The 26,327-nt window shown below is 29.8% G+C and overlaps 2 protein-coding genes across 3 annotated transcripts in view; one reads left to right on the top strand and one right to left on the bottom strand.

Annotated features, from left to right (window-relative positions):
* The window catches only part of LOC106462020 (probable serine/threonine-protein kinase DDB_G0282963), a 142,620-nt gene extending 131,809 nt beyond the window's left edge, over positions 1-10,811 (top strand). The window contains exons 22-26 of one of the 2 annotated variants that reach the window (XM_022389130.1): positions 414-523; positions 1,907-2,304; positions 3,410-5,206; positions 7,501-7,625; positions 9,578-10,811. In XM_022389130.1, the coding sequence (XP_022244838.1) occupies positions 414-523; positions 1,907-2,304; positions 3,410-5,206; positions 7,501-7,625; positions 9,578-9,612 (2,465 nt within the window). In that variant the 3' untranslated portion in view covers positions 9,613-10,811. Of the gene's footprint in view, positions 1-413; positions 524-1,906; positions 2,305-3,409; positions 5,207-7,500; positions 7,653-9,577 lie in introns of both variants that reach the window. The other variant, XM_022389131.1, reaches the window with a different exon arrangement.
* Positions 10,812-12,390: 1,579 nt separating this feature from the next.
* LOC106462019 (PI-PLC X domain-containing protein 3-like) lies at positions 12,391-22,667 on the bottom strand. The gene is made up of 2 exons (XM_013921887.2): positions 22,505-22,667; positions 12,391-20,362 (listed from the first exon to the last, which is right to left on the bottom strand). The coding sequence occupies exons 1-2, from the start codon at positions 22,665-22,667 to the stop codon at positions 19,479-19,481; spliced, it is 1,047 nt and encodes a 348-aa protein (XP_013777341.2). The 3' UTR covers positions 12,391-19,478.
* Positions 22,668-26,327: the final 3,660 nt, after the last annotated feature.

Genomic DNA, 26,327 nt, shown 5'->3' with positions numbered 1-26,327 from the left:
CAACATACAGTCCACATAACAATCACAAACTAGTTTGTTTACTTCTTTAACGTTTCTGCAAGCTTAAAGAATTGCACACTCTCGTAAGATATAAGGCTATATTACAAATTATATTAACTTTATGTAAAAAATAATTTTAACTGTAGTTGTGCAACGTAACTCAACACACACAATAACAAACTCAGATCCAAATACTTTTCAAAACACATTGATCGATTCAACCTTATATCTTGAAATAACTTACATATTTCACAAATGTCTCGTAAATTTAATCTACTTTCGAATATGCTAGAATTTAGAAAACTTTTGTCACCTTTTATTCTGAAGCCATCATTAAAACCTGCTAGCTCTCTAGCTAACATTTAAATTACAAGATTAAAAATAAAGCTCATAATAATATGAATATTCAACAGGTGAAAGAAACCTTTTGAAGGAAGATAATGATCTGTATGATGCTAGTTCTCAACAGATAACCAGAAGTAATGGAAAGAAGAGCAGGGAATTGCTAAACAAGGATGTTCTAGTGAGTACCTAAATTTGCAGGACCAGTACTTTCATTTTCTGTATCTTGTATAAGAATTGTGTGAATATGTGTGTAACGTTAAAGTTTACATGAAGGATGGCATGCTCAGTCTTGGTTGATATTTTGACAAGCTATACATTGACATTTAGGATTGCTGTGACTTCATCTTCTTCAGTCATCCATCTCATGTAAAAAGGCACTGAGTTTAAGGTGTGTTTTGATGCTTGTAAATATTCGGTTTGTGCTAATGATACTAGGAGATATGCCTAACTTCATCTTAATAAACTTTTTGGGCTAGAAGTTTCTTTTTGTAGTCACAGCCTCCACTCTACAGATGAAGGTATTGCTCTATTTCAGATTTGAATGTGGCTTTGTATCTCATTACTGCCCCTTAAGCCACTGCTGTGTGGGTTTTTTTTCCACTTCCGTTGAGAACATTGGTTCACTTCTTCAAAATGTTGAATTTTTTACCTACACCATTTAACGGTTTGGATGTGTTAAGATTTTTCTTTTATAAACTTTTTATATTCCTTCAGTCAAAAGCATTTTTGACAGAATTGCAGTGTTAAATGGTTGGGAATTTGTCATGAACCAAATATGTAGGTGCTAAATATGACATACATATGTATGATACTGTTACGACAGCGGAATTCAGGTGACGCTGGTAACACGTAATGAGTATCTAGAACGTTCGTGAAGGCTCGAGTGTTTGTCACACGCCCTCTATTTTGTATATATATGACCGGCAAGAAGTGACGAGGGAGAATAATTGCAGACAGAGAATCGAACCAAGCCGTAAGTAAAGTGCGTGAATCGTTGTGAATTCTAGCGTGTGTTTAAGTTGAAGTGACTGTGGAAATTAAGTGTATTGCAAAGTTGTATTGAGAAAGAATAAACTAGTTTTATTTAAGAAAGGACTTGTATCGCTGACGTTTTTTCGGAAGGAATTTTTACGGGAAATTAACAAACAAATAAATAACAACTGCATTGCACTAGAATATAAAAATAGTTTTTACGAAATGCATTTAACCCTCTGTTTTTATTATAAGTATTGTTCAAGAAAACCAAATGTTTTAATTTAATATGTTTGTATTGTACACATACAAGGACTTCCATTTAAAACAAAAAAGTACTGATCTTTTATGATTCATTGTCTCCTTACTTGGCTCTATAGTGACCAAGACAGATGAATCTCTTTCAAAACCATCATACAGATTTGGTGATTAGATTAGAAAGTAATTTTTAACCTGATGAGGATATTGGATGTTAACTATAACTCATTATACATTTCTAGAAAAGTCAATATTTGTTAAATGATGCCTTTAGATGCCTTGCAAATTAATGGCATTGAAAAGAACCGACTATATGTATTTTGTTTTTCAGGTTTCCAAAAATTCATCAACACCAAGTTCTTCTTCATTTTCCTTTCGGCAGTTTTTGTCTTCACTTGCCATGCCAATGAGTCCTTGTTCTGCACCATCAAGTCCAATCAAGCATCGCCAGCCTTCTCAGGAAAGAAGGCGGTTTAGCATGTCCTTACCAAGAAGTCCCTTTCAAACAGCAAGCTTAAGCATTAGAAGATTATCAGCTCAACCTTTTACTGAGCAAAACTATAAAGCTAATGCACTAAATCAACTGAAAATTTGCTCAGTTACTCAACAGCTCACCAAGATATGTAGTTCAGGACCTCAGTCAACATGCTCAGCCTGTTCTGATTATGAGACAATCAGTTCTGAAGGTGGAAGTGCTCTATCTCTTCGAACAAGCCATATTTGCCCCAGGTACTATGTTTTTTCTTTTACTCAACTGATTATGTTCATATACTCAGTTTTAATGGAAATTAGTACAAATTGAAGTTCATTGTAACACACATTGAAAATACACACACACACACACATATATATATATCTGTATATGTATGTATAATATGTGTCCATACCGCTGCAAAGCCAGTAAATGGTTTAAGATTTGAAATGTAACTAATAATTCTCAATATGGTTTTAGAAGAGTATTTTCTTGCCTTATGTTTTTGTTGCAGTTGTTTAGTAGGATTTCTGTTTTGTATTGGATTACGTAAGAGAACCACATTTAATAGTGTGTAACTTGGCTTTCAGAAAGCCTTTGATTTGTAAAGTAAAATATACACCCCCTTAATGTGTAAATGTGCACCAGTACATTCACATTCCAACAAAATGGAGTGCTGTTTTTGGACAATTTTTCAATGGGTGGTCTCCTTGAATGGTGTAATGGATTTGAAAATACAAACTTGAATATTAGGTGCAGTAGGTTTAAGCACTAAAAGCTCAGTTGTTCTTTCTCAATTGTGTAACAGTTGCTTGATGATTTGGTGTGTGTTATTTTCAGCTTTTCTTAAATAGGTACATTGAGTTTGATTTTGGTGGTTGAGGGTCAGGTAACTTTAATGGGTCTAAATGACTTTCTGTTGACTTGTGTTTTATGTTATAAACATTCCTTAGTTGTAGAACTATTTTAATTTTATATCTTGGAGAAGCCAACTATATAAAGTTGAATTTTTAGTAATATTTTTTTTTAAAATATAAAATAGTTGAAACATTATATTGCATTTAAACAGAGTTGGTTGGCCTAATTTCTATCCATTACATTAGTAAATTAAACATTCTTATAATTGATAAGCACTTCTTATAATAACCTGTGTAAGAAGTACAAATATGCTCTTGTGTGTAAATCCCGTGTTCATACATAGTAATAGTGACAATAAAATTCAACTTTTATTATATGGTTATTATTATGAGTTGGAACTTTGTACACATTTTATACATTCTTACATCTTTTTAATGCAGTTTGTGTTTGTGGTGCTATTACATGAATTAATTAGAATAATTTGATTTTGTTCTTTACATGCAGATTTGAGTTACGTGTAGATGCAAAAATGTCTGACTTTTGCAACCAGGACAGTCAGAGAACTAGTCTATCATTAGACAGCCCAAGTGACATCCTGAACTCCTCTTTAAGTAATTGTGATGAACAGAATGATTTGTTCCGTGATAGTTTCTCAGATGATTGTCGGTGTCTTCCAAAACATCCCAATCATGCAAGGTGTTTATCGTTTGATTTTTCTTCCAAGTCCAAAGGTTATGATAAATTCCTTTCTGTTCCCAGAGAAATACAGAAATACCATAAATACTCTGATACTTCCATAAGCAGTATTTCTCAAACCTTTGAAAGCAATGCTGAAGATCAGCTTAATAGATTCTCTAATAAAAACATCTCATCTCCAAACATTCATCCCAATAACTCAGGACATCTCTTCAATAATGGGAATAATAATAACATTAACATAAAAGATCAGCAGCTGCATAAGTATCATGATCATTCAGGAAATGAGGGTTCAGAAACTGTTAAAGGAATTCCAGAAATTGTGTTTCCCTCATCAGAAGAAAATATTACTGTTGTTGACAAAAGTAATACTCATAAACATTTTCAGCATTTTTTGTCAGTAAAACAGAATCGCTCTTATAATGAGGAGACTTCTGACTATAGTTCTGTCCAGAACAATAAAAACTACTCTTCACACAGCAAGAAAACAGAGTCACCTAATTTACTGACTTCTAGTGAAGTAGCAGAACCTATACATGTTGTTAACCCTTCCACATCAAACACAACCCAAAGTAATGAAAACCAGCCATGGAATAGCAAATATTTGTTACACCATGCTTTGAACCAAAGACGTGGCAGTGACATTTACAGCTCTCCAGAATCATCACCAAAGAAAACTCCATTTTCTCCAGGAAACCCATTAAACAGAAGAAAAGGTTCCTTTTCATTTCAAAAGGAATATACTCTTGGAGGAATTAATCGATCAGCTGAAATGAAGTCTTTACTTTCATTTTGGTCATCATTAAATTCATCAGCCAGTCAGCATTCATCATTACCCAGTCATTATTCTTCAAAAAATATGTCACCTAGTCAGAATCAGTCAGAAAATCAAAATGTACCAACCAATCAGCATCCTTCATTAAATACATCATCTAAACAACATTTGTTAGTAAGTTCATCATCAAATTGTTCATCAGTGAATTCCTCAGTCAATCAATGTCTTTCACTAAAATTAGCACCTACTCATTGTTCAGCACTAAATGCATCAACCAATCAGCAAACATCATTAAATTCATCAATCAATCACCATCTATCAGCTAATAAATATTCATCTAAAAATATTTCAAAAAATCAGAATTCGTCTCCAGATGCAACAAGAGGTTGTTATTTTCACAAAGGCAATCAAGTAAGTGCCTCCCTGTCACTAAATAATAGAACACTTAATAACTCTTTTAATCACACTTGCATGTTTAACCATAGTACAATATGTGAAGGTGAGAGAAGTTCATCTACATGTAGGTATAATATTGCATTTAAGAAGCATTCCATTGGAAGAGAGTTTTCCAATTCAGACTTTGAAACAACCAGTACATTAGTTGAAGAGTCCACCAACTCATCTTCAGCTGTGAATTCTAGCAAAAATTGTATATTTCCTCAGATCACTCCTGCTTTTGGTTCTGCTCAAAATGAAATGTTTTTAACTGGAAAACCACCAAATGTCAGTCACATCATAATTTCCCCATGTCTTAAACAAGCCAATCTAAGTGATCAGTCACAAGAAGTATCAGAGGTCAACACACATTCATCAGAAGGAAAAACTACAGGGTAAGTGTAATTTCTTGTTGATTTGTTTATGGACTATATAAGCATTTAAATGGCACTTCAAATTCAAACCAAATGTTTAGCATTCATTATGATGCAAAGATTAACAATGCAGAAGATCTCTATCCTTGCATATTAAATTTCCATGAATTTTATCATATAATTTCAAGCCAGTGATATATTTAACCATTCATATTTTTAGTTTATTAAACCATTTTTTCATCACCATAAAATGATATATGAAGATGAGAGAGGTTCATTCACACATAGATATAATAATAGCCATATAATATTTTAACCAAAACATTATGTTATTGTAATTTATGATAAAAATATATGAAACTGCCACTACATCTGTTCAATTTTGGATACACACAATGAAAATATTACATACCAATATTCCTGTTCTTATCACGTGAAAATAACTTTTGTTTGTTATGTTATTAAGAGTTTTACTTTTCTGCTGAGTTGCCAGTTTACATTTTTTTTTACTTCTTCTGAATTGTGCTTGATGTTCAAGTTGACTTTTATTAACATTCATATAAGATCATCAGTAACAGGTTAACTGCCATAGTCAATTGTGATGTAACTATTTCCAGAAATTAGGCCAAATCTATATCAATCCTGTAGCCACTGGGAACAACTAAAAGCTCTTCTTCATCCTATTCCCTGGTTCTTTAGCACAATATTATGTTGTAGACGTTGTATTACAAACACTAATAGGCATGTATTTGGGAAGATGACTTTGTTGGTTTCTCCACAAAATTCAGGAAGGTTAGGTCCATACCTTACCAGTTCTTTTATACTGATTCTCGGTAGTAAGCAATATTCTGACAAACTCAGAACACCCTCTGACAAACATTTTACACTGCTATGCTATTTTTTTCAGGTGTTATTTAAATTTGCATATTTTGCAGTTAAAGCTCACTAGTTTGCACAGCATAGGAAATTATCATTTAAATGGTGATGTAATTTGAAAGTTTCTAGTTATATGACTTCTTTCTTTATGGTTTTCTTGGCCAGATAATTTTACATACATTTATAAAGATGGACCCTAGAATATTTGGTATCTTGGGATATATTTACTTCCTTTAAACTCTTTTAAGGTCATAAACTTTCTTTGTATCTAGTTTTTCACTGTATTTTCTTGATTGGAGTACTTTTTTTTTCCTTTTGTTTATATCTGTGTGTAACTGCTGAAGTATGCTCTATATTTCTGTTCATACTTTTACTGACTTCTGGTATGTCACTGTTTTTAATCTTCTGTTTGAGATTCTAAATGTTTAAAATTTTGAACTAGCTCTATTATAAGTCTGATTATTATGAACATATTTTACTATGGCTTCAGCTAAGATTTCTCATTCTTCCTTTACTTGGTGGTTATAGTAATTACTTGTTTGATTGTATCACTTAACATTGTTATATCTTCTCCTCTCAACCTGAAACTTTATAAAACCTAGAGGTCTGTATGCAGCTTGCATGTTGAGAAGAACTCTAACTGAGATGTGTGGATTAAAGTTTAGAAAAGTAATTAAATGAGCACTTTTTTCTCTATTGCCTATCAGTTATTTGGCAAAGTATTTATATTTGATATTACTCATGGAAGAACCACCCCACACCAATCATAAGTACAGTGTTGTATCATTTTCCAAATCTGTAAATCTGAATTTGTACCACAATGTTTCTGTGATATGACATGTTTTGTCTGGAAGTAAGAGATACATCATGTCACTGGAAAGTATCATATAGCCACTTCTAGCAACATCTTTCTCTGTGTTATAATGTTGCATTGTAGGTTAAAATAATGTTAAATTCAAGATGTATCACTTGAAACTGAAGGGTTTAAAAAAATGGTCATTTAAGGAAACTGTTATGTAAACTACATTTCCACCCATCATTTTCTAAACATATAGGAAGATAAACAACAATGAATATGTAATAATAATAAATTATAAAGCAGAATACCATATGCAGTGACAGAAATAATAGAAGTGAGATTAAGAAGGTAAAAGTAACATGCTCATAAGTTTACTTTAGGTGAAGATACATCCAAACTTACGTAATGTGTTTAAATATGAGTATTTAGAAAGTTAATATTTTTCCACACATGTGTGACAAATGTTTTTAGGCCAATCACACTTTAGTTTAATGAAAATGGGGGGGGGGGGGATTTCTACCTTAAGCTCTGTCCCAAAAACTTAATCAAAATGTAAAACACTCATACATATGTTTTTTTATTAAGTATGAGAACACTTTTCAATTATTTGAAAATGCAACATGAATATATTAATTTACAGGCTAAACCAGGAGCTAGATACTTGTCCAAAAGTGCAATCGTTTGAGTTTGATGCCTCTACAAGTAGCGGGTCTCTTGCTGAAGATTTTCATCATGAAATGATTGCATGGTATGAAAACCATGAGGGTATGAAGAACACAACGTTTCTTTAAAGTAAGCTTATTAATCATGCTGCATTTCATTAAAAGTTAGTTTTACATTGAATATGATTTGAAAAAAGCTTGTAACCTGAATATTTTGATTTTAATTAATTATATTGTATGATTTTCCTTTGCAGTGGCTATCAGTATTTGATAATAATCCTTTAGGACATACTGAGGAACCTTTCTAATGGTGCATGAATAATTTTTAAATAATATTATTCTGACATATGTATAGTTATATGAAAGCATCTTTTTATTTTTGTAACCTCATACCAGGATTTTCATTTGTGGTCAAGTTACTGCAAGAATTTCAAATGAGGGTACAGTTTAACTATTGCATATATGTACGTAGGACCTTCTTTCATGATTATTAATGAAAAGGTCATGTGCACAGTCAAGTTAAGATAAAAAATGCAGAAAATGTTTCATACATTATTAAGGATAGAAGCACACAATACTTTTCACACAGTAAAATTACATGTAAATTACAGTAGTGACATAGGCACCTAACTTTGTTTAAATGTGTGTGGGGGGGGGGGGGCAAGGAAAGAAGAAATGGCAAAAAAAGAAAGGTGGGGTCATTTTTGGCTAATAATTGTTTCAGCTGAAAAAAGAAAGTAATTTTTTTTATATAAGCTAATGCTCCTAAGGGATAATATTTTTCTTAACTGTTTAATTAATATACTTTCTTATAGATATAGACCATAGGTTTACCCTGTTCATTTAGTAGCATTTAATTTATTTTTATACAATTTTGTTTTTTAGTTTCAGTGCATATCATTTTATCATAGCTTTGCTTAATTTGACATATACAATCCAGTTGTTTGAATGCATAATAATTAAATTCAGTATTATTTTACAAGAGAGAGAGAGAGCAAAGCCACATTGGGATATCTGTTGTGTTTACAATGGCGAATCAGTTAATTTACAAAAACTAACATTATTACAGTGCTATAAGAGAAATCCTCCAACCAAAATTATGCATATATAATTAGGATATTGTCACTTTTAGACTATGTACATCATAAAGGAAAAGTGAACATTACTAAAATGCTTTATTGACTATACTTACAAATAAAATATCGTCATAGAAAATATATTTTTAATCACATCAGTTGCTGCTGTAAAAAATAAGGTTTTTTTTATGCAGAAGAGGGTTCTTTTGTCAAAATGGGTGTGTTTAATAAAATATACCAAAATTTGCTTATTTTTGAAAATTAACTACCTTGGAATTAAACAACTTAAAGGTTTGAGTCTTTCATGTTTTAATATACTGAATAATAACATTGGTGCTGAGCCCACATTACTGAACTCCTCTATGATTAAGACCTTTTCTCATTAGTCCCATGGTAAGTCTGAAGGCTTATAAAGCTAAAACGTGGGTTTTGATATCTACAGCCAGCAAAGGACAGATAGTCCATTGTGTAGCTTCGCACTTACCAAAAAACAATCTTCCCATTAGGTGATACATATTCAAGTAATTAGTGTTTAGTTTAATAGGCTAAATTCATATGTGTAAAGCATATGTAGGGTCTATGGAAATGGGCAATTCAGTTGTAAGGATAATATTTAATTCTAAATCATCCATTGTTATGCTTTCAGGAGGTACAGAGGGGAGTAGATGACTTCATTTTCGGTTAAAGTTTAATACTGAATTAAATTTATATGCATTAAAACAACTAGCCTGCCTTTAATACTTTTAAGTATTTGGCACTTAACATTTGAATGATAAACGCTTGCCATTTGTTTAGTAGGTGAAAGTCCTCTATGGACTTGAATGACACTGAAAAAACAAAGAGTTCCTGTGTGAGTGTTAATTATATCTTTAATTGACAAGAAAACATGTCTTACCAATTTTAACTTTTTAGAATGTTTATATATTTTTGTTAATCTATCTGATTATATAATAATAATATACTAAACTTTGTATAACAGATTCAGCTGATGTATTTTCTACCTCTGGATGCTGAAAGCTTGAGGAATTATGAAATTCACATAATCTCAATGTTAACACTGGGGAAAACAAACTCAATTTGGGGCCATGAAAAATTTTCTAAAATTCTTAAACCTATTCAGTAGGAAGAACAACACAGAAAGTTGTGGAAGAACACCTAGTCTAAAGTTTTACTTGTAAAATTTTTTCAGAGAATAATATATAATTGTATTCATGTAAAATTATTGAATCTTGTAGTTTTCTGAGAGCCTAATATATTTTCTTAGCTAACTCTTATCAAGGTATAGCACTTAAAATAACTTTTTTACTAACTACATATTTATGTCAAGTTCTTAGTTGTAATTAAAATTTATGAGCATTAAAAATATTTCAATATGTAGTCTGAAAATTTTGTATACAGGTACAAAATTTGTCTTCCATTATTTAAGTCCAATAAGTGTTCATTAGATGAATAAACAAAAAAAAAACACTGGTGCATTACCAAAGAATACAATTTTCAAGGGTATTTCAATGAAATGCTGTATACGTAAACATTACATGACATAACATTTGGATCATACAGCTGGCCTAATTGTGAAAAATTATACTTTTGTCCCATTACTGTGAATCTACAAGGAAGTGTGTGTATAAAGCTAAATGTTTCTACAAGTCCATTTACACTAAAATTATATATAATCAATATACAACTATATTAATAACTGATGTTTTGATGACTTTAAATAAAATGTATAATTTTGTAAGATGTGCTGTCATGTTAAATGTATTTAAATAAAAACAAATTTAGGGTAGTTTCCGCTTTTACATGAACATAGGATATAATGTGAACACCAGTACAACTGCTCATAGTTTTGAGAAACAACTGCAGTATGATAGCTACCGATATTCTAAAACTGGTTTTAAGTTAAAAATGTTATAAAACAAATATCTGTTTCATACATTTACATATTTATATACTTACACTAAACACCTACTAGTGTCATAAATGAGACTTAAAAGGTCTTTAAGCTCTACATGTTCAGGGTTATTTGGTTTGAGATAAAAATTTGGAGTTTGCAAATTGTGTTTTGTTTCTCTAATGTATTAGGCTTAATCATATTATTATTATCAAAACATGAGATGGTACATGTAAAATGTGATGTATTATGTATGTTGTAAAATTACTTGTGTGGTTTTATGAATTTCTCAGAGAGAATGAATAGATAAATGTATAACTAATATGAATTGAGTATGTTTCATTACCTAAAGTCTACATTTGCTAAAATTTTCCTTGGAGAGAGTAATGTTTCATACCATTGTATATACAAGTAAATTTCAATACAGATTTTTACAAAATTACATATCAAATATATGATTAGGTAGTATTACCCCCTGTAAAATGGGCTTCACTGCTATACTGTTTCTTCATACAGTTTTTGCAACATTATACATTTAAATGGGTGTCGAATGGAAATTTTATATGATATACACACTTAGTTTGCATTTTTCCTATTTTGCTGTTTTGTTTTAAACTAGATGAATGTTAGACAAAACAATTGAAATGTATTTAAGAGCTTTAAATACAAACACTAACTAATAATTTGTCATTAACTTCTTTAATTTATCAATTTTCTATTAATTTAAACTTTTAACTATATTTTGGTTACCTCTAACATACAGTGGTTTGTACACAAATTGAAGGCTCTAACTTTACTCATCTGAGAACCTTATTATACCTTTTGATTCCAATCAAGACATTAATATCACATTAATAACCCCCTTGTTCATTTCCTAATCTCTCTGAGTGTATAGTTATTTTGGTGATTAAATATCTCTTGTTTCTAAGTAATGAAACAGTTATTCACATTTATTGTAATTTCATTAGAGTGAAAAATACAGAATGATGTATTGTCATACCTGTACTATGTTTCCACATATATAAATTTTCCCACTTTTCATGACAGATGACTGATATGCTAATGTCTGTATCATCTCATTTATTCATGTTTGATATCTCTCAAAGGAATATATGTCAAACTAGTTAATAACATTGAGTGAGGGAGGAGACAAGGAAGAAATGCTGTTCAGCCTTGCTGAACCAGCAAAATTATGTATCCAACATATTTATAATTAGTGAAATAAAACATCACACCTAATGGTGATTAAAAATGCACTTTCATAATGAACTAAAATACAGTATGTGTTGGAACTTTAGTATAGACAGTGAATGATTTGTGCTGAAGTATAATGTTACTATTTTTTTTATTTATAGTCCAGTGACACAAAAGATGTCCTCAAATTGTACGCTTTAGTTAAATGCATACTGTAATATGCATATAGGAATTTATGAACTTGATGACTATAATTTACTTTAAAATTTATATGCATACAAGTGACTACAGATGTCCTAAGCTCAGTATACATTTTAAGAAATAAATGTCACCATAACTTTTATTTTCATACATATTCATGATGCTGTATGTATTTCTGAATATGTACAAAATTACTTAACATTCAACAGAAGTAACATTTTCCTTTGGAAGGTATAAGATGCCTGTAATATTTATAAAAATTGTGTAATAATATTAAAGAAACATATGTCACAATCTTTCTAAGTATATAAAGTTAATAATTAATGAATAAGTAATTAATGCTTCATTTGCTATAAAGGAAATGACCTATCTACATATGTGTCTTAGGGTTAGGTAGAAATGTATGTTGCCGTTAAAGACCCAAGCTTCTTCAGTTTCTCCAAGTCTAACTGCATGTAAATGATAGAAGTGAAAAGTTTTCACTAAAAACTAGAGAAGTCAGTAGATTTTTTTCATTATTTTTATTTGTCATTACAGCTTCTTACTCCAATAAAAACTACATGGCTAAAAACCTTGAACACAAGCAGCAAGTATATTTACTGAAGCAAATCTGAGCAAGCCTACTTACTATTACTAAAAATACATGTTCTTTACCATAAACAAAGCTCAAATGGAAAACAATGTATACACAAGAGTTCATCTATTTGGAAGTCAATGAAAAATTGCACTAGGTATATATAAAACACATGTATGACATCTTGAATTATTACTAATGTAACATTTCAGCATAGGAAACGACTAGCACATGCTAAAATTCAAACTTGTTTAAAGAACAATATTTTACTTCTGAGACAGATGTAGAAATGAAAAAACTTGTGTATAAAAAATAATAATAATAAACTACTACTTTGATCAACAAGTTTACTTACTGAATTACATTAACATAATCCTCAAACTTATAGTTACATTAACAACTATTTAGATGATAATGAAGTAACAGTGTAAAATAAATTAATCAAGATTAACATGTACACAACACATTTTAAACAAAAAATAACTTATAAAATACATATAAACATAGGTAAATGTGAAAGAACACAATGTTTTAGATGCTCTTACATGTTTGTGGAATATTATTAAACTTTGCTAAACAAATAAATATCAGTTACTTCCATGGACATATCAGCATCAAAAGAATGTGTAAAGACATAAAGTGTCTTATTCAGATTCAGTTAAAACGGAACACTTGTATTATGATAAAAAATAAATGTGAATCATGACAACAGGGAACACCTAGTTTAAAACGTTTAGTTACAAATATTAAACTGAAACTAATTAATATGTATTTTGACTTTTCTTCTTTATTATTCAACATATGAATTTTTCTCATGTACACTGAACTATATAATTATAAAAACTGTTTTAAGTACTACAAATCAAGTTTTCATATGTTTTTGCTAAAATAGTAATATTTTTAATAATCTAAAATTTCTTCACTTTGTTTTCCTTAGTTTCATAAATCATTGTCCAACTTACACTGATTTCCAACATGTATTTTTTCCAAACAGTTTGGTTGCTTTAATAGTGACCCCATTCCCCCCTAGTTAGTGTTTAGCAGAGAAACTAACTTTAATAATTTTATTTTTCATTAAAGGTAAAACATCTTGAACTATTGTGTTTCATTTATTCTTTACAACCTACAGTCAACAATTTTTTTTTGCCTTTTTAGAACTACCTCAGGTAATTATAATAATAATTAGGAAGTACATGGAAACTTATATGAAAGCAATTTTAACAGTGAATAATGTCTGTAAACATTATAAACAAAGAATAAATACATAATGCTTTAATAAGTGTATGATCTTATTTTTTGCCTCTTTTAAAAGAACATTTTTTACTAGATTGTGCAAATGTTTTTGCTAATTGTATTAAAAGAAAATCAGAAATGTGAAAGAAAAAACATTAAATAGAATATTATCAAGAACAAAATTAATCATAATGCCATCCAGCTATGACAATTCTACCAAGCAAGTACTATAGTTAAATTCTCTCTTTCTCAAAAAATAACACTAAAAAACTGCAATATTACATAATCTCTTTAAAAATAACTATGAAACAGATTAATTTGCCATTTAGACAGTTAAATTAGATGTAGAGAAAGAGTACTGATAAAACAGAAATCTCTATAACTTGCTTTTGCATAATAAAAAAATCAAGTAAAGGAATTAAATATATTCAGCAGTTTTTATTATTTTGATGCAGTGTTCTAACAAAATCTGGTGACATGCTACTTAATGAATATTCTTTAGAAAAACATATACAAGCAGACTTTCGAATTTATATCCTGTGCAAAGACAGTCTTCAAATACTACTTGTATAACTTAGCTTCTAAAAAGTTGTAATTCAAAACAGTTTAGTGTTAGAGAAGCTTCAAGTACCTAAAACACAGCACTATGAGTATCACACTTGAATCAGGATTCTTTATAAGTTTATTTTTTCTCTGTGTCATAGCCTGTCTCAAAAATTCCATCCACTTGATCACTAATTAGGATAAGACTTATCATCTAAAAAACATTAACATAAAAACTCCAACAGTTTAAAGGAACAGGTAAATGCTTAAGAAGCTAATAATTTGAGGGTAATTACAGCAATTTTCTTGAGACATATTTTTTCCATCATTTCTAATATTTTATGGTGTTAAATATAAATGAAGATGTTAAAAATTAGGACTACTGATTAAGTCCTTAAACTACCAAATCACACAATTAGGTTTAAACCATGGCATTATATGTTAGGAATTAATTGAATTTCTATAATATAAAAGAAAATACAATGGTCCAGTATACTATTAACTACTTTTTCATCTATTGCACATGATAAATTTTACTGACAAGCATGACTTTTTTTATTTAAGGAAATAAGTTTATATGTACAATGAGGTTATCCAACAATAAAATAAAAATCACATTTCAAGTAATCTATGGCCACCTAATTAACCTTTAAACAGCCACAAAGATGCCTTTTAACAGTTTATATATTCAATGCTAATAAATATTTACTCATTTTCTTGGACTAAGATGTAAAAACCTTAAATTTTTAACTGTGCATAACAGCATTTTTAATATTAATCTACAGGTACAACCCTATACATGCATAAAAGTGTACAAGTGCCTTGAATTACAAAAATTCACTCAGACCTTAACTAACAACATTTAAAGCTCAAAATCTAAATTTTCAACATGTTGAAATACAAACATTCAAAAAATTCCAAACATCTCAACATGCTTTGATTACAATGAAAAGGTGAACATTTATCAATGTAACAATAAAAATATCAAATAACAGGAGTAAAATTTAATAGTACTGATAAAAAACATAATTAATTAGGCTTAACTATTCTATGCAGATCAAGTTTTATGCATCATTATGTAATCTTTAAACTTTTTTAAGGCTCTTATGAGTACAAGACTCAATGTTTAGACAGCCTTCAGAAATGCTTAAAATTTAGAAATTCAACAGCAACTATTCCTTTCAATTGAGAAGTTTTAATTCATATAAAATAAAATATCATATTGCAGGTATTTGGCTGTGAAATGTTATGAAATCAAGAACAAAAAGTTAAAAAATTCAGTACCACATTTTAGTTTATTATGCATATTCATGATGTACTTCCAAATTTGTTTGCTTCAAGATTAATGATCATATTGCATAATAAATATTTCAGCCAAATAAAAACTTAAAATAAAACAGGATAAAACACTTTTCTGATTACTCACAGTTATCTAGAAAAAGTCTATATTTTGAAACTTTCAGAATTAAAACTTAAATAAATACGTTGTGAGGTCAGGATTATTAATTTTATGAATACAGTGTATTAATAAGTAGGCTTTTCACAGATCTTGTACTTTCGACACTTGGAAGATAAACTGGACACAGATAGCTTGGGACCAGAATTAGTGCTATATGCTACAAAAATGAGTTTCCTTTAACATATGAATACTCCAGGATACAGAAATTAGGTTTTAGCTTTACCTATCATTTGTTATTTATTTCAATCCTCTATGATAAATAATAAACTAATCTAAGCTTCCTTTTCAACTCAATATACCACATTTGATCTCTACAACTAGTTTGACTTTAACTATACTTAAAATGTCAACATGATATTATGAATTAAACAAAATAAGGATGTTTACCCGTTTGTTTTAGCTAAGATGTTCAAGGCAAAATATGGTTTTCTTTGAATAAGACCATTCCAGGTAATTTTATGAATTTCTTTATTTCTATCAATCATTAATCCATAAAACTCTTATTGATTATGCTTTATTAATAAGTACTAATTGCTATGTAGCAACACTATAATGTGCATGCAAGTTATCAAAAATGCAATGAACAAAAATTGAAACCGACTTTCCAGACCAATGCTTAAAGACAAATTCTGCTTTCATACTGCTTTTTAATGCCCAATTTCTGATTTAATTCATCATATACAGTATTTTTGCTATGTTACATTACTCATATGTGCAATTTCTTAACTTTTTTTTTTGTTCTGGAAAGACTGTTAATGATCCCAAAAGGGTCCTGGTGCCTTCTGAAGCTTCTTGATCTAATACATTTATTTGGTGTTTTAACAGCAATGTTAAATTTGTATTATTGGACCTATGTAGATGGTTGGAAGAATACATCATTAAAAGCTGCTTTAAGATTAACGTTTTCAAAGCACAGGAAAACTTTATATACACTACTAATAAACATCAATTACAAAACGGGTATTCAAGTTTTATCTTTATTGTTCTTTAGAAAATGTTGAAATGAGCTTTCTTCAGGTTTACTCTTCGATGTTCATATGCCAGTCCATTCATTAATTAATATTCTCTTCATTTTCAATTTTTGTTTATCATATGGTGCCCAACTAAAAAAAGTTTTTTTTAATCTCTTAGTGTTTTTCAATGCAATAGTTATAAAGAAACGTCCATTTTTTTAATGTGGCTGTAAAATACAGTTTTTAAAACACATATCAGTCAATACAGAACAACACAAAAATATATATATATACAAAGTATTACTCAAGCTATAAAAAAAGTAAACTTAAACAATCGAAAGTATAGAATTTCAGACATAATGTAAAACATTGGAGAGGTACTAAAGCACAGGAGAACTGAGATCAGATTTTTTCTCTTTATCAGAAAACCTCAGATCCTATAATAAAATCTGTTGAGTACAATATTATTAAAAGCCATCTGCCATTCATGAGTGACTAATGTACTGTAACAAAACAAAGTACTATACAAAACCCTAACAGCTGCAAAACATGAGAGAAATATGTAACACCTAAAGTGAAAAATGATTATTAACACATCAGTGATAATCACCAAATATATTGCTAAAGATGTAACACACAAAATAATACAGACAAACATTATATACATAAATTCAGATTTTTTACTTAAAAAAATATGGAGTGTGAAAGTTAGAATTAAAAGAAATAGTGCAAAAATCACCTACATGCAGCTTGAATTACAAGTGCCTGGATCAACCAGTATACTATTAAAATTGCCTAGATGTATAAAACACATGCAGAACATGAATCTCTTATGGATATTAATTCTAATTATAATACAAGTTTCAGTCCTTTCCATACATCACAGTAAGTACCTATGAGTATCAAATAAGCATACAGTATATGTCAGAGCATTAAAAATATCATTAAAATAAACTTAGTTGCGAGTTTATTAGTAATTATTGTTTAAGCTTAAATATATATATATGTATGACCTACACATATAAATCCATACAAGTTAGTAACAACTGAAAAAATTAAAGTTTTGAAGAGTCCCATGAATTTATTCAAAACGATACATTTTAAATGCAGAATATTTTTAGCACCATAGCCAACATGGCAAAAAAGTGTGAAAAAAAAACCAAATCTATAAATGAACAACTTATCATAAATTATTATACACATTTCCTGTAAACCTCTAGTGTTACTGTAACTACTTCACAAACATGTACAGGATGGACCAAAAATAAGTGAAACAAAGTAAGGGGATGACTGTATAAATCCAAAAGCACAGTGTGACCTACAGGTATGGAAGAACATCACTTCGAGAATAAGAACTCATAAAATGCACGAGTCAATGCCCATTTATCTTAAATTCTTTGACTCATTATACATGTAGGTCCTTTTACAGTTTATAAACTAGATGAATTTTATTTCTTGTCTTTAAGATGTAATTTTTTACTTTTTTCTTCTGTACTTACAAAAAAAATAGTTGATAGAACATTTAGATGATACGAGTTTAATTATCCGATTATCAACATATAAGTCATACTTACGAAATTAAAGATTATTTCATACATACAAATGTATGTAAGAAAAAAAAAAAGGACAAAGGAGACCTAAGAAAACTGAGCAGATAATACAAGCCTGAATCTAAATCACATAATATTATAAGAGCTTTACATTTAATTTTAAAAAATAGTCTATGTTGTGATGTACAAAACTGTACTACTTGATGTTAAGCAACTTTCTACACTTGTACAATTAGATTTTACGAAATACTTGAACAAGTATGCTCATGCTTGCTAAAAATCTTAATTATTAGTAGTAGCCTAAACATCACAATTAACATGCATTGTTGCTTCTTTGACAATGGAAACTTGGTAAACTACATCAATATGTGAATAAATATTAACTTCTTAGTTGCTTGAGAATAATACAAAGATATGTATTTTTATTGTATTAATTACAATATTACATCAAACTAAGCATAGTAATCTTATTTCATTAACAAGTGGTACTTTACATCAATTTTTCTTCTAGCACACCAAGTTACTGAATCACCTCAAGTTGACAGATTCTTCAATAAACAGATATTTTATACTGTAACACCTATGCAAGCAACCTAATTTTCTATGTGAATGAGAGTGTAAATGTTTAAAGAAATGATAAGTAAAGAAGGTCTGCAAAAATATAGTGTATAACACAACCTTAAAACCAACAGTTTACTAGATGCATTGATTTAATACTTGCTAGTTAGTGTACACATAGAGTACACATATCCCTAAGACCAGTTTTCATTGAAGAAACAATAATGTCTCTTAGTTAAGTGTGCAGTGTGCTCTTAGGATCTAATATTAATCAAGATAAAAGAACAACAATGCTGTGAAACACAAAACAAAGTTAATCTATGAATAGTTAACACAAGTTAAGGATTTGAAAATGATTCACACATATAACTTCATATGGAATTTCTAGTGAATGACTAACAGATAACAAACTTTTAGTTTTAGAATAGATAGCAGCCCACAAAATCGTACTTTTTTTATTATATTGTGGAAGATACTGTCAAAATCAACTAGCAATTATGAATAATCTGATAAATTCTTTGGTTGAAAATTTCAGATTATCTAGTAAAATACATATTTTATAAAGGCAGAAATTATTTTATTTTTTAAGTAACACATTTTCTTCTGTTTTACATGCTATAGCATAAGTACACATAAGCATGATGAATTGAAACCATAAAACAAGGTATTACTCTGCATACTTTTGAGTATTATTAGCCTGTGAAAATAAAATTTACTTTCGGTATTACTCTGTGGTTACCTTACTCTTCCCATTTATTTCATCTTTACCCAAAGGTCTACTGTAATTCATTCCCACAACTGTGCGAGGAAACCAGCAATCTTTTATGTCCACAAAGTCAGAAATAATAATATTCAAGCTTTGCTTTCCTTTCAACCATTCTTGAAGAACTTCATGAGCAGAATCTACCAGAAGATCACGAAAATTAGAGCAAGGATGCCTCAAGGTGAAAGTGGCTGTTGGTGTAAGGACTCCTTGACTGACAACAAACTTTCTAAGAGGTTTCTCCTGCTTGTGCTGCTCCACCAAAAACTGCATTAGTTCACTACCCTTTACAGCCTTTGGGCAAGGACTGAGGATGAACTCTTTCTTCCAGAGGAATGGGTGGTAATTAGCAACATCATGCATATAAAATACCAAGACTTGGTACTGTTGATGCCACAGCCATGATAAAGTTAATTTCTCCATTTTTGGGACTACAGGACATACTTTGGATCCAAATATTTCTGTAATTTGCCGCAGAAGCCTATGATGGTCATCATTGGTCATTGCAAAAAGCTGCTGAAAGTGAAGCAATACTACCTCTTTGGGATGCAAATCAAGGAATTCTTTGATGCTGTCTAGCACAGTGGTCATGGAATCGCCATACAATCCATGAACAATGTATAAATCAGAACTTCCAGGTTTGGTTGCAACTTTGAAATCAAAATATCGAATCCCCATCTCCAGCTGTTCTTTACAGGTCAGATCTTGGGTCTTCATCCAACCACAGATTACTTTTTTAGCTGTTGAGCCCAGCAGTTGGACTGCACGAGACTTGGACAAGAAAAGTCCATCAGGAGCATAATCATCCAGTGCACTTACTGAGTAGCTGCCAGATTCATGAGAACCTAAGTTTAAGTAAAGAGAAAAAAGGAAAACTAAATGAGGTAAATTATAAAGGCCACAAGAAACATCTCTGATGCTCACTTCCAAGTATAGATACAAATTCATTTAGCATTTTGCAACATGTGGGGCACAGACATTTTCATCTATGCACAAAAATTGTAAGATAACCATCTATATCTATAATGTATACAGTATTCAATACTAACAGTGGTCCCTTGACTAGATCCATATGCATGTATCATGGATGACCACAAGGTTCACCTAGATGACCTCAAGTTAATGTCTATTTAAGTTATTTAAGTTAGAATACATGTAAATGCAGCTTAAAATATTCCAGACATTATTCTTTACTTATATGCTATATTTACAAGTAACAAATTTGACTATTGTAAAACTGGAACTAATACACCCTATTAAGTTATTCATGTATTGGATACAGGCCTGTAACTTTATTGATATTAGCTAATAACATCCTATTTTGAAATCAAACATTACAATGTTTTGATCTTACATACCTGCTCAGAGGTGTAACACTTATATGATCAAATAATTACATATATGTACACACATTTGTCCAGAATAAAGGGAAGGGCAGATGACCAATGTATGGATACATTCAAGACTGAATGCTGCTTTACATTAGACCTTCAGCATTTGATGGTTTTTTTTGTTTAGTTAATAAAGTACTTTCTCTTTTTTAAAAAAGATCAATTTTGGTTAACCCAAAGATATGGTACAACAGTGAGTTGAAATAGACTGCATATTAAAGAAAACATGGACACCTGCTGATACATCATAAACATTGTGGTAAAGTCAATCACAACAAGAAGTGAAATAAAGATGTAGGTAAACATTATTTCATAGATTAAAAGTAATGCAGCAATGCTGAAATACTACAGTTATCAATATTGAAATTCCCCATAGTAATGGAATTACTTTTAAACTCTTTGGTTAACAAGTAGATTAATATGTTTGTTATCTTTAGAAACAGCTCGTTGTATAATTACGAGAAAATTTACTTGTGTATGGTATTCATGTACAACACATTTGTCATTGATTAGGCCTAACAGTATTGCATAAGTTACTTGAATGAGTGATATTTCCCCTCAGTTATTTTGTTTCTGTCTTTTCGTATCATAATATTGTTGTTTTCTTCTAAAAGAAACACATGATCCTGCAATCAAGCAAAAACTTGAATAATGTTACATTTGTATCTTTTCTCACCAACTGATTTCCTTACTACAAGAACAGTAAATACTTTTTAAAAGTGCAGAAACAAATTAGTAGGATGATTCCTGACTTAAGTCATTTAAACTACAAATATTATATAGAGAGGCTTATAGTTTTGGTTTTCTGGAGTGTAAACGTATATAGATTTTATTCACATATTCAATACTATTAAGAGGAATGGATATTCTTATACATAGAAGAGTATTGGCATGAAAAGTATGTAAATACTAACTTGTTTACTTAAATACTTGAGATAATAATTTTAAGCTTTGAAAGCATATATGTATATTTAGATGCTGGCTTGACCTTCAACAGTTTTTACTTTTTTTATGAGGTCATAAAATCATTTGGCTGGTCTCTTGTTGTTTGTACCATTGCTTTTACAGTACTTCTCTAAAATTCCGTTGGATGGATGTGAATGGCAATATTTAAGAATGTTTAAAATTTTAAATATAAATTTTTGATATCAGTGTTTTATTATTATTATGTGTTGGATGAGGTGACCTCATTCGCCTGAAAGGATTTTTATCGACAGTTTTCTTATAATGCTATATACTGTTCTATCTTGTTTCAAAAAATAAAAATGAAATAAATGAAGTTGCGACGTTGCATACGTTAAAGCTATAGTACATAGAAACATTATGTCAAATAATAGGAGACATACTGCACAACACTCAATAGATAGTAAATTGTATGTTATTGCAAGTCCACTCTAATACTTCCACTTCTAAGTAGGATCTATGAATCAATTGATAAGATACTAACTGAAGCACGTGACCACTGAATTATATGTATATCTAATGGGTGGGGCTGTTAGTCTTGGTAAGTTAAGTTACAGCGGCGTTACCATGGCGGTAATGAAAACTGTGTTTCGTATAGGAGCAATACTTGTGAGATAAGCGTTTTATACTTACCTGGGATAGCAAGGCAATTCAGTGGTAAATTATGAATTATCTCCGGCAAGTCCTGCATCCACTGATTCAAAATCGGAGCATGATTTTGATTCTTGTGGTTGATATGTTCAATTTCAACGTCCGAATGAAGAAACACACCCTCGTAATTCTCATGTGACGCCATTTTCTGTTATATGTTTCACCTAGTGAACATATCATATACTAAAATAAATATAATAAGTTTAAATATATAAAAAATAAAAAATTTATAGTAATGGATATATTAGTCTGTTTCATGTACCTTCTTTATATTGAAACAATTATGCTCTTACACTTCTTACATTATATATTACATCACAAATTACATTTCATTATTCTAAATAATATTTATAAAAACGTATAATATTGAAATTGAATATTAAAAAGTTATTTCACTGCATTCACAGTTTTACTCTAATATAATTTGAGGGAACTCGACAGATTCAAATTCTCTTGCGTCTAAAAGTAAGAAGGTTTGTACGTATAAACATAAATTAAATACTTATGCATTCATAATTTAAATAATTTGTTATAAATCTACACATTAAGGAATCATTTGTGTAACATATATCATTTACATCGTTTAACATAAGAATTCAATCACTTAAACACAATTGCTAAAATAAATAAATATTGTTACGCCTCCGTTCGTTAGTTAATTTTCCGTAAAAATTCTTACCGAAGAAACTTTACCGATAAAAGTCCTTTCTTAAATAAAACTGGTCTATTCTTTCTGAATACAACTTTGCGATACACTTAATTTCAACAGTTGCTCTATAACAAACTCTATAATTCACAACGAACGTCTCATGTGCCCAACAATATTCTCTCTGTCTGCAGTTCAATAACTCAATACATTATTGCCGCACGTTGTGACCGTCTTGTATATAAATGAATACCGAGATCTAATAAACTCCCGATATTTCAGGAATGGACGTGAACGTTCGAGAAGCTTGGGGCGTGATACTAGCGTTACGTGACCCCGATGTCGTAACAATATATTTTTTGCCTATATAATACCAAAACGAATTAGAATAAAATTTTTGCATCAAACATCAGAAAAAACTAGATCACAAATAACTGTTTTTTTTTTTTTTCAGTTAACGTTAATTTGTGTTGTCAGTTTTATCTCCAATTTCTAATTGCATCGTAATGGTTGTAGTGAGTTTTTGGAACTTTGCATAAATATCTTTGTGTAATTTTGTGGAAATTTTTGAAATAAAGAAATAATCCGTTCAATATTTTGTCTGGTGGTTTCATCAAGGACACAGGTTATATATTGGATAACAATAAAGGAAAAATAAATCCTTTGGAGTAATATAAAATTTTGTTTAAAAAAAATATCACAAAACTCCAGTTAGCAATTTTTAAAAAAAATTTGAAAGAAACTCTTTAACTTCTCAAACTAGGTGAATGCAACAATAAGTCTAAGGAAAAAACAAACAAAATCTAATAAATGCTGAAAGGATTTTCTGCATTCGTTAAGTTAAGCCAGTAATTGATATTCTTCCAAATATCATTATATCTGAAAGAACATCTAAGGGGATATATTATTATTGCACAATTACAATAATTGAAAAAACTTGTAAAATCAGGAAGAAAAAGTTTTTTACCACGAATATGAGTATGCACGACTCTGTTGCTACGCCAGAATTCTAGAGATTTTTGAAAAGTATCTTTATCACTCCCCGTGATGAAAAGTGTAGTATTTATATCTGCATGTAAGCCAGAAATTTAGGTGGTTCTTTACCTTTTCTCACTGAAGAGAAAATGCCAAAATATCTTCGGTAATAACATACTTTAATTTCTGTCGTTATTATGGTTGTTTTACAAATGCCTTAAGATTTTTGGTTTGCTTTTCTACCATATTTATTATTTATATTAGTAAATACATTCACCACTTTTATACTTTAAACGGTGAAATTGTTTGAGAAGTAAGAGTCACTAAGGTTAACACTAGATGGCAATAAACGAACAAAGGTTTAGGAACTTTTTTGTAAAGGAAGGGATATTTCTATACTGTTAGAATTATTGTTATAATTAATGATTTTTTAGCCATAAGAGAAAAAAACTCACAATAAATTACTATAATATACTTTAACCTTAGCAATATATTTTGCAGCAACTGCTCTGCAACAAGCAAGAGTTATATGAATATCGTAAATCATATATTACGTACATCATTTATATATAGTATCATTATATTTTACTGCCGGTACATTTTAGCACAGTGAATAACTTTATTCTCAAAAATTAAAACAGTGACCAATAGGACGTAGGTACAAATAATTTTGTTCTCAAAATACAACATTTCCTCGCACAGAGAACAACTGTTATGTTAAACTTATATTAAAGTTTTTCTTCATTACCCATTTCAAGCCGTCTCCAAGCATTATTAGTTTCAAAGTGGGTTCCTTGTCATCGAAAGTGAACCATTTTATTCTCAAAAACTATCGCACTAAACTTGATTCAAAATAAAATTGAATAAATTGCTGGAAAAACAGAAAAAGGGAAAAAAAGGCTATCACTATATTGCAAATACTGCACTATTATTTATGATGTAATTTTCGTGTTAGAGGTTTTTTTCACATGATAATGGGTGCTTTTATAATAATCCGATAATATAATTCATATACATGCAGAAAACCTTAAAATTAAATAATTAATTGCTGCATCCCTTTGCCAGCAGTAAAATGCTCCGGCAGTCATTTACTATGGTAGTAAAATGCCGCGGTAGCCATATGCTGGCAAAGAATGTCGTAGAACCTATATATATATATATATATTGCGTTTGTCATCTATCATGAGTTTAACTTTTCTGACTTTTTAAAGTATTTGTCAGATGGAATCAGGATTAGACAACAATAACAAAACACTAAGTAGGCTTAGTAATTTTTCATAGTAATATTTTTTCACTTTCATAATTCATTTATTGTTATGGCTCAACAAATAAGTAGTTTATTTATTCAGTTTTTTGCTGTGTCGAGTTTTTGATTTATTTAAAACATTCATTTTAAATGGAAATAATGATGTATTTGTTACAATCCGTCACATATTCAATAAGGTCTAGTTCATTTTAATGTGTATGTATGTTATATGGAAATATGTTACTATTATGAATCTTATTATATAGCCATAATATGTATAATATAATGTGTTATTACACATTTTGCTTAGTACATGAGTTACCAAAGATTATATATAATTTTAATAATATAGTTCTAGTACTTTAACTGATTCCCACTTTTCCTATGTGCATACAGTTTGTTTGCTCTATCATTAAGACTAATGTGACCCACTTAGTTGTACACGGTAATCGTGGTAATGATTATTTTTAGTTTTTCGGACTTAATTGCAAAACCAAATGTTTGAGAGTTACAACGTTTATCCAGTTATTTTGTTGGACATTTGTCTAATGGTTTTATATCATTCCTCTCTTATAATTTATAATTATAAAAGCTGTTCGTCTGAGATATGAGATTTGTTAGAAGGTTTATGTACATTTAAGTTTATCCAAAAAAGCGATTGAATAAAATATTTATTTCTTTGAAAAAATCTCTATCAAATTAAAAGCCAGGCAAACAATTAAATAGAAAAAATAGATAAGCATATAAAAATAAAAGAAAATATAACTATATGGATTATTTTGAAGTATAGATGAATTTGTTATAAACATTTAAAATGAAAATATTAAGTATGAATAATTATTAATGTTTTAGTTAAAGCTATTCGCGAGTTTTTTACGAAGGTGGCCGGCACTCATACATGTTCATTTCTTCGTGTAAAGAGCGCTTTTATTATACCT

The sequence above is a fragment of the Limulus polyphemus genome, unplaced genomic scaffold (assembly GCF_000517525.1).
Source record: "Limulus polyphemus unplaced genomic scaffold, Limulus_polyphemus-2.1.2 Scaffold1075, whole genome shotgun sequence".
Lineage (NCBI taxonomy): Eukaryota > Metazoa > Arthropoda > Merostomata > Xiphosura > Limulidae > Limulus > Limulus polyphemus.
Note: the sequence above shows the minus strand (reverse complement) of the source record. Positions and strands in the feature narration are given on the sequence as shown.

Coding starts and splice junctions, on each gene's coding strand:
- LOC106462019 (XM_013921887.2), bottom strand. CDS start 22,667: ATGGCGTCACATGAGAATTACGAGGGTGTGTTTCTTCATTCGGACGTT. Junction 20,363..22,504: donor GAATTGCCTTGCTATCCCAG/GTAAGTATAAAA, acceptor ACTTAAACTTAG/GTTCTCATGAATCTGGCAGC.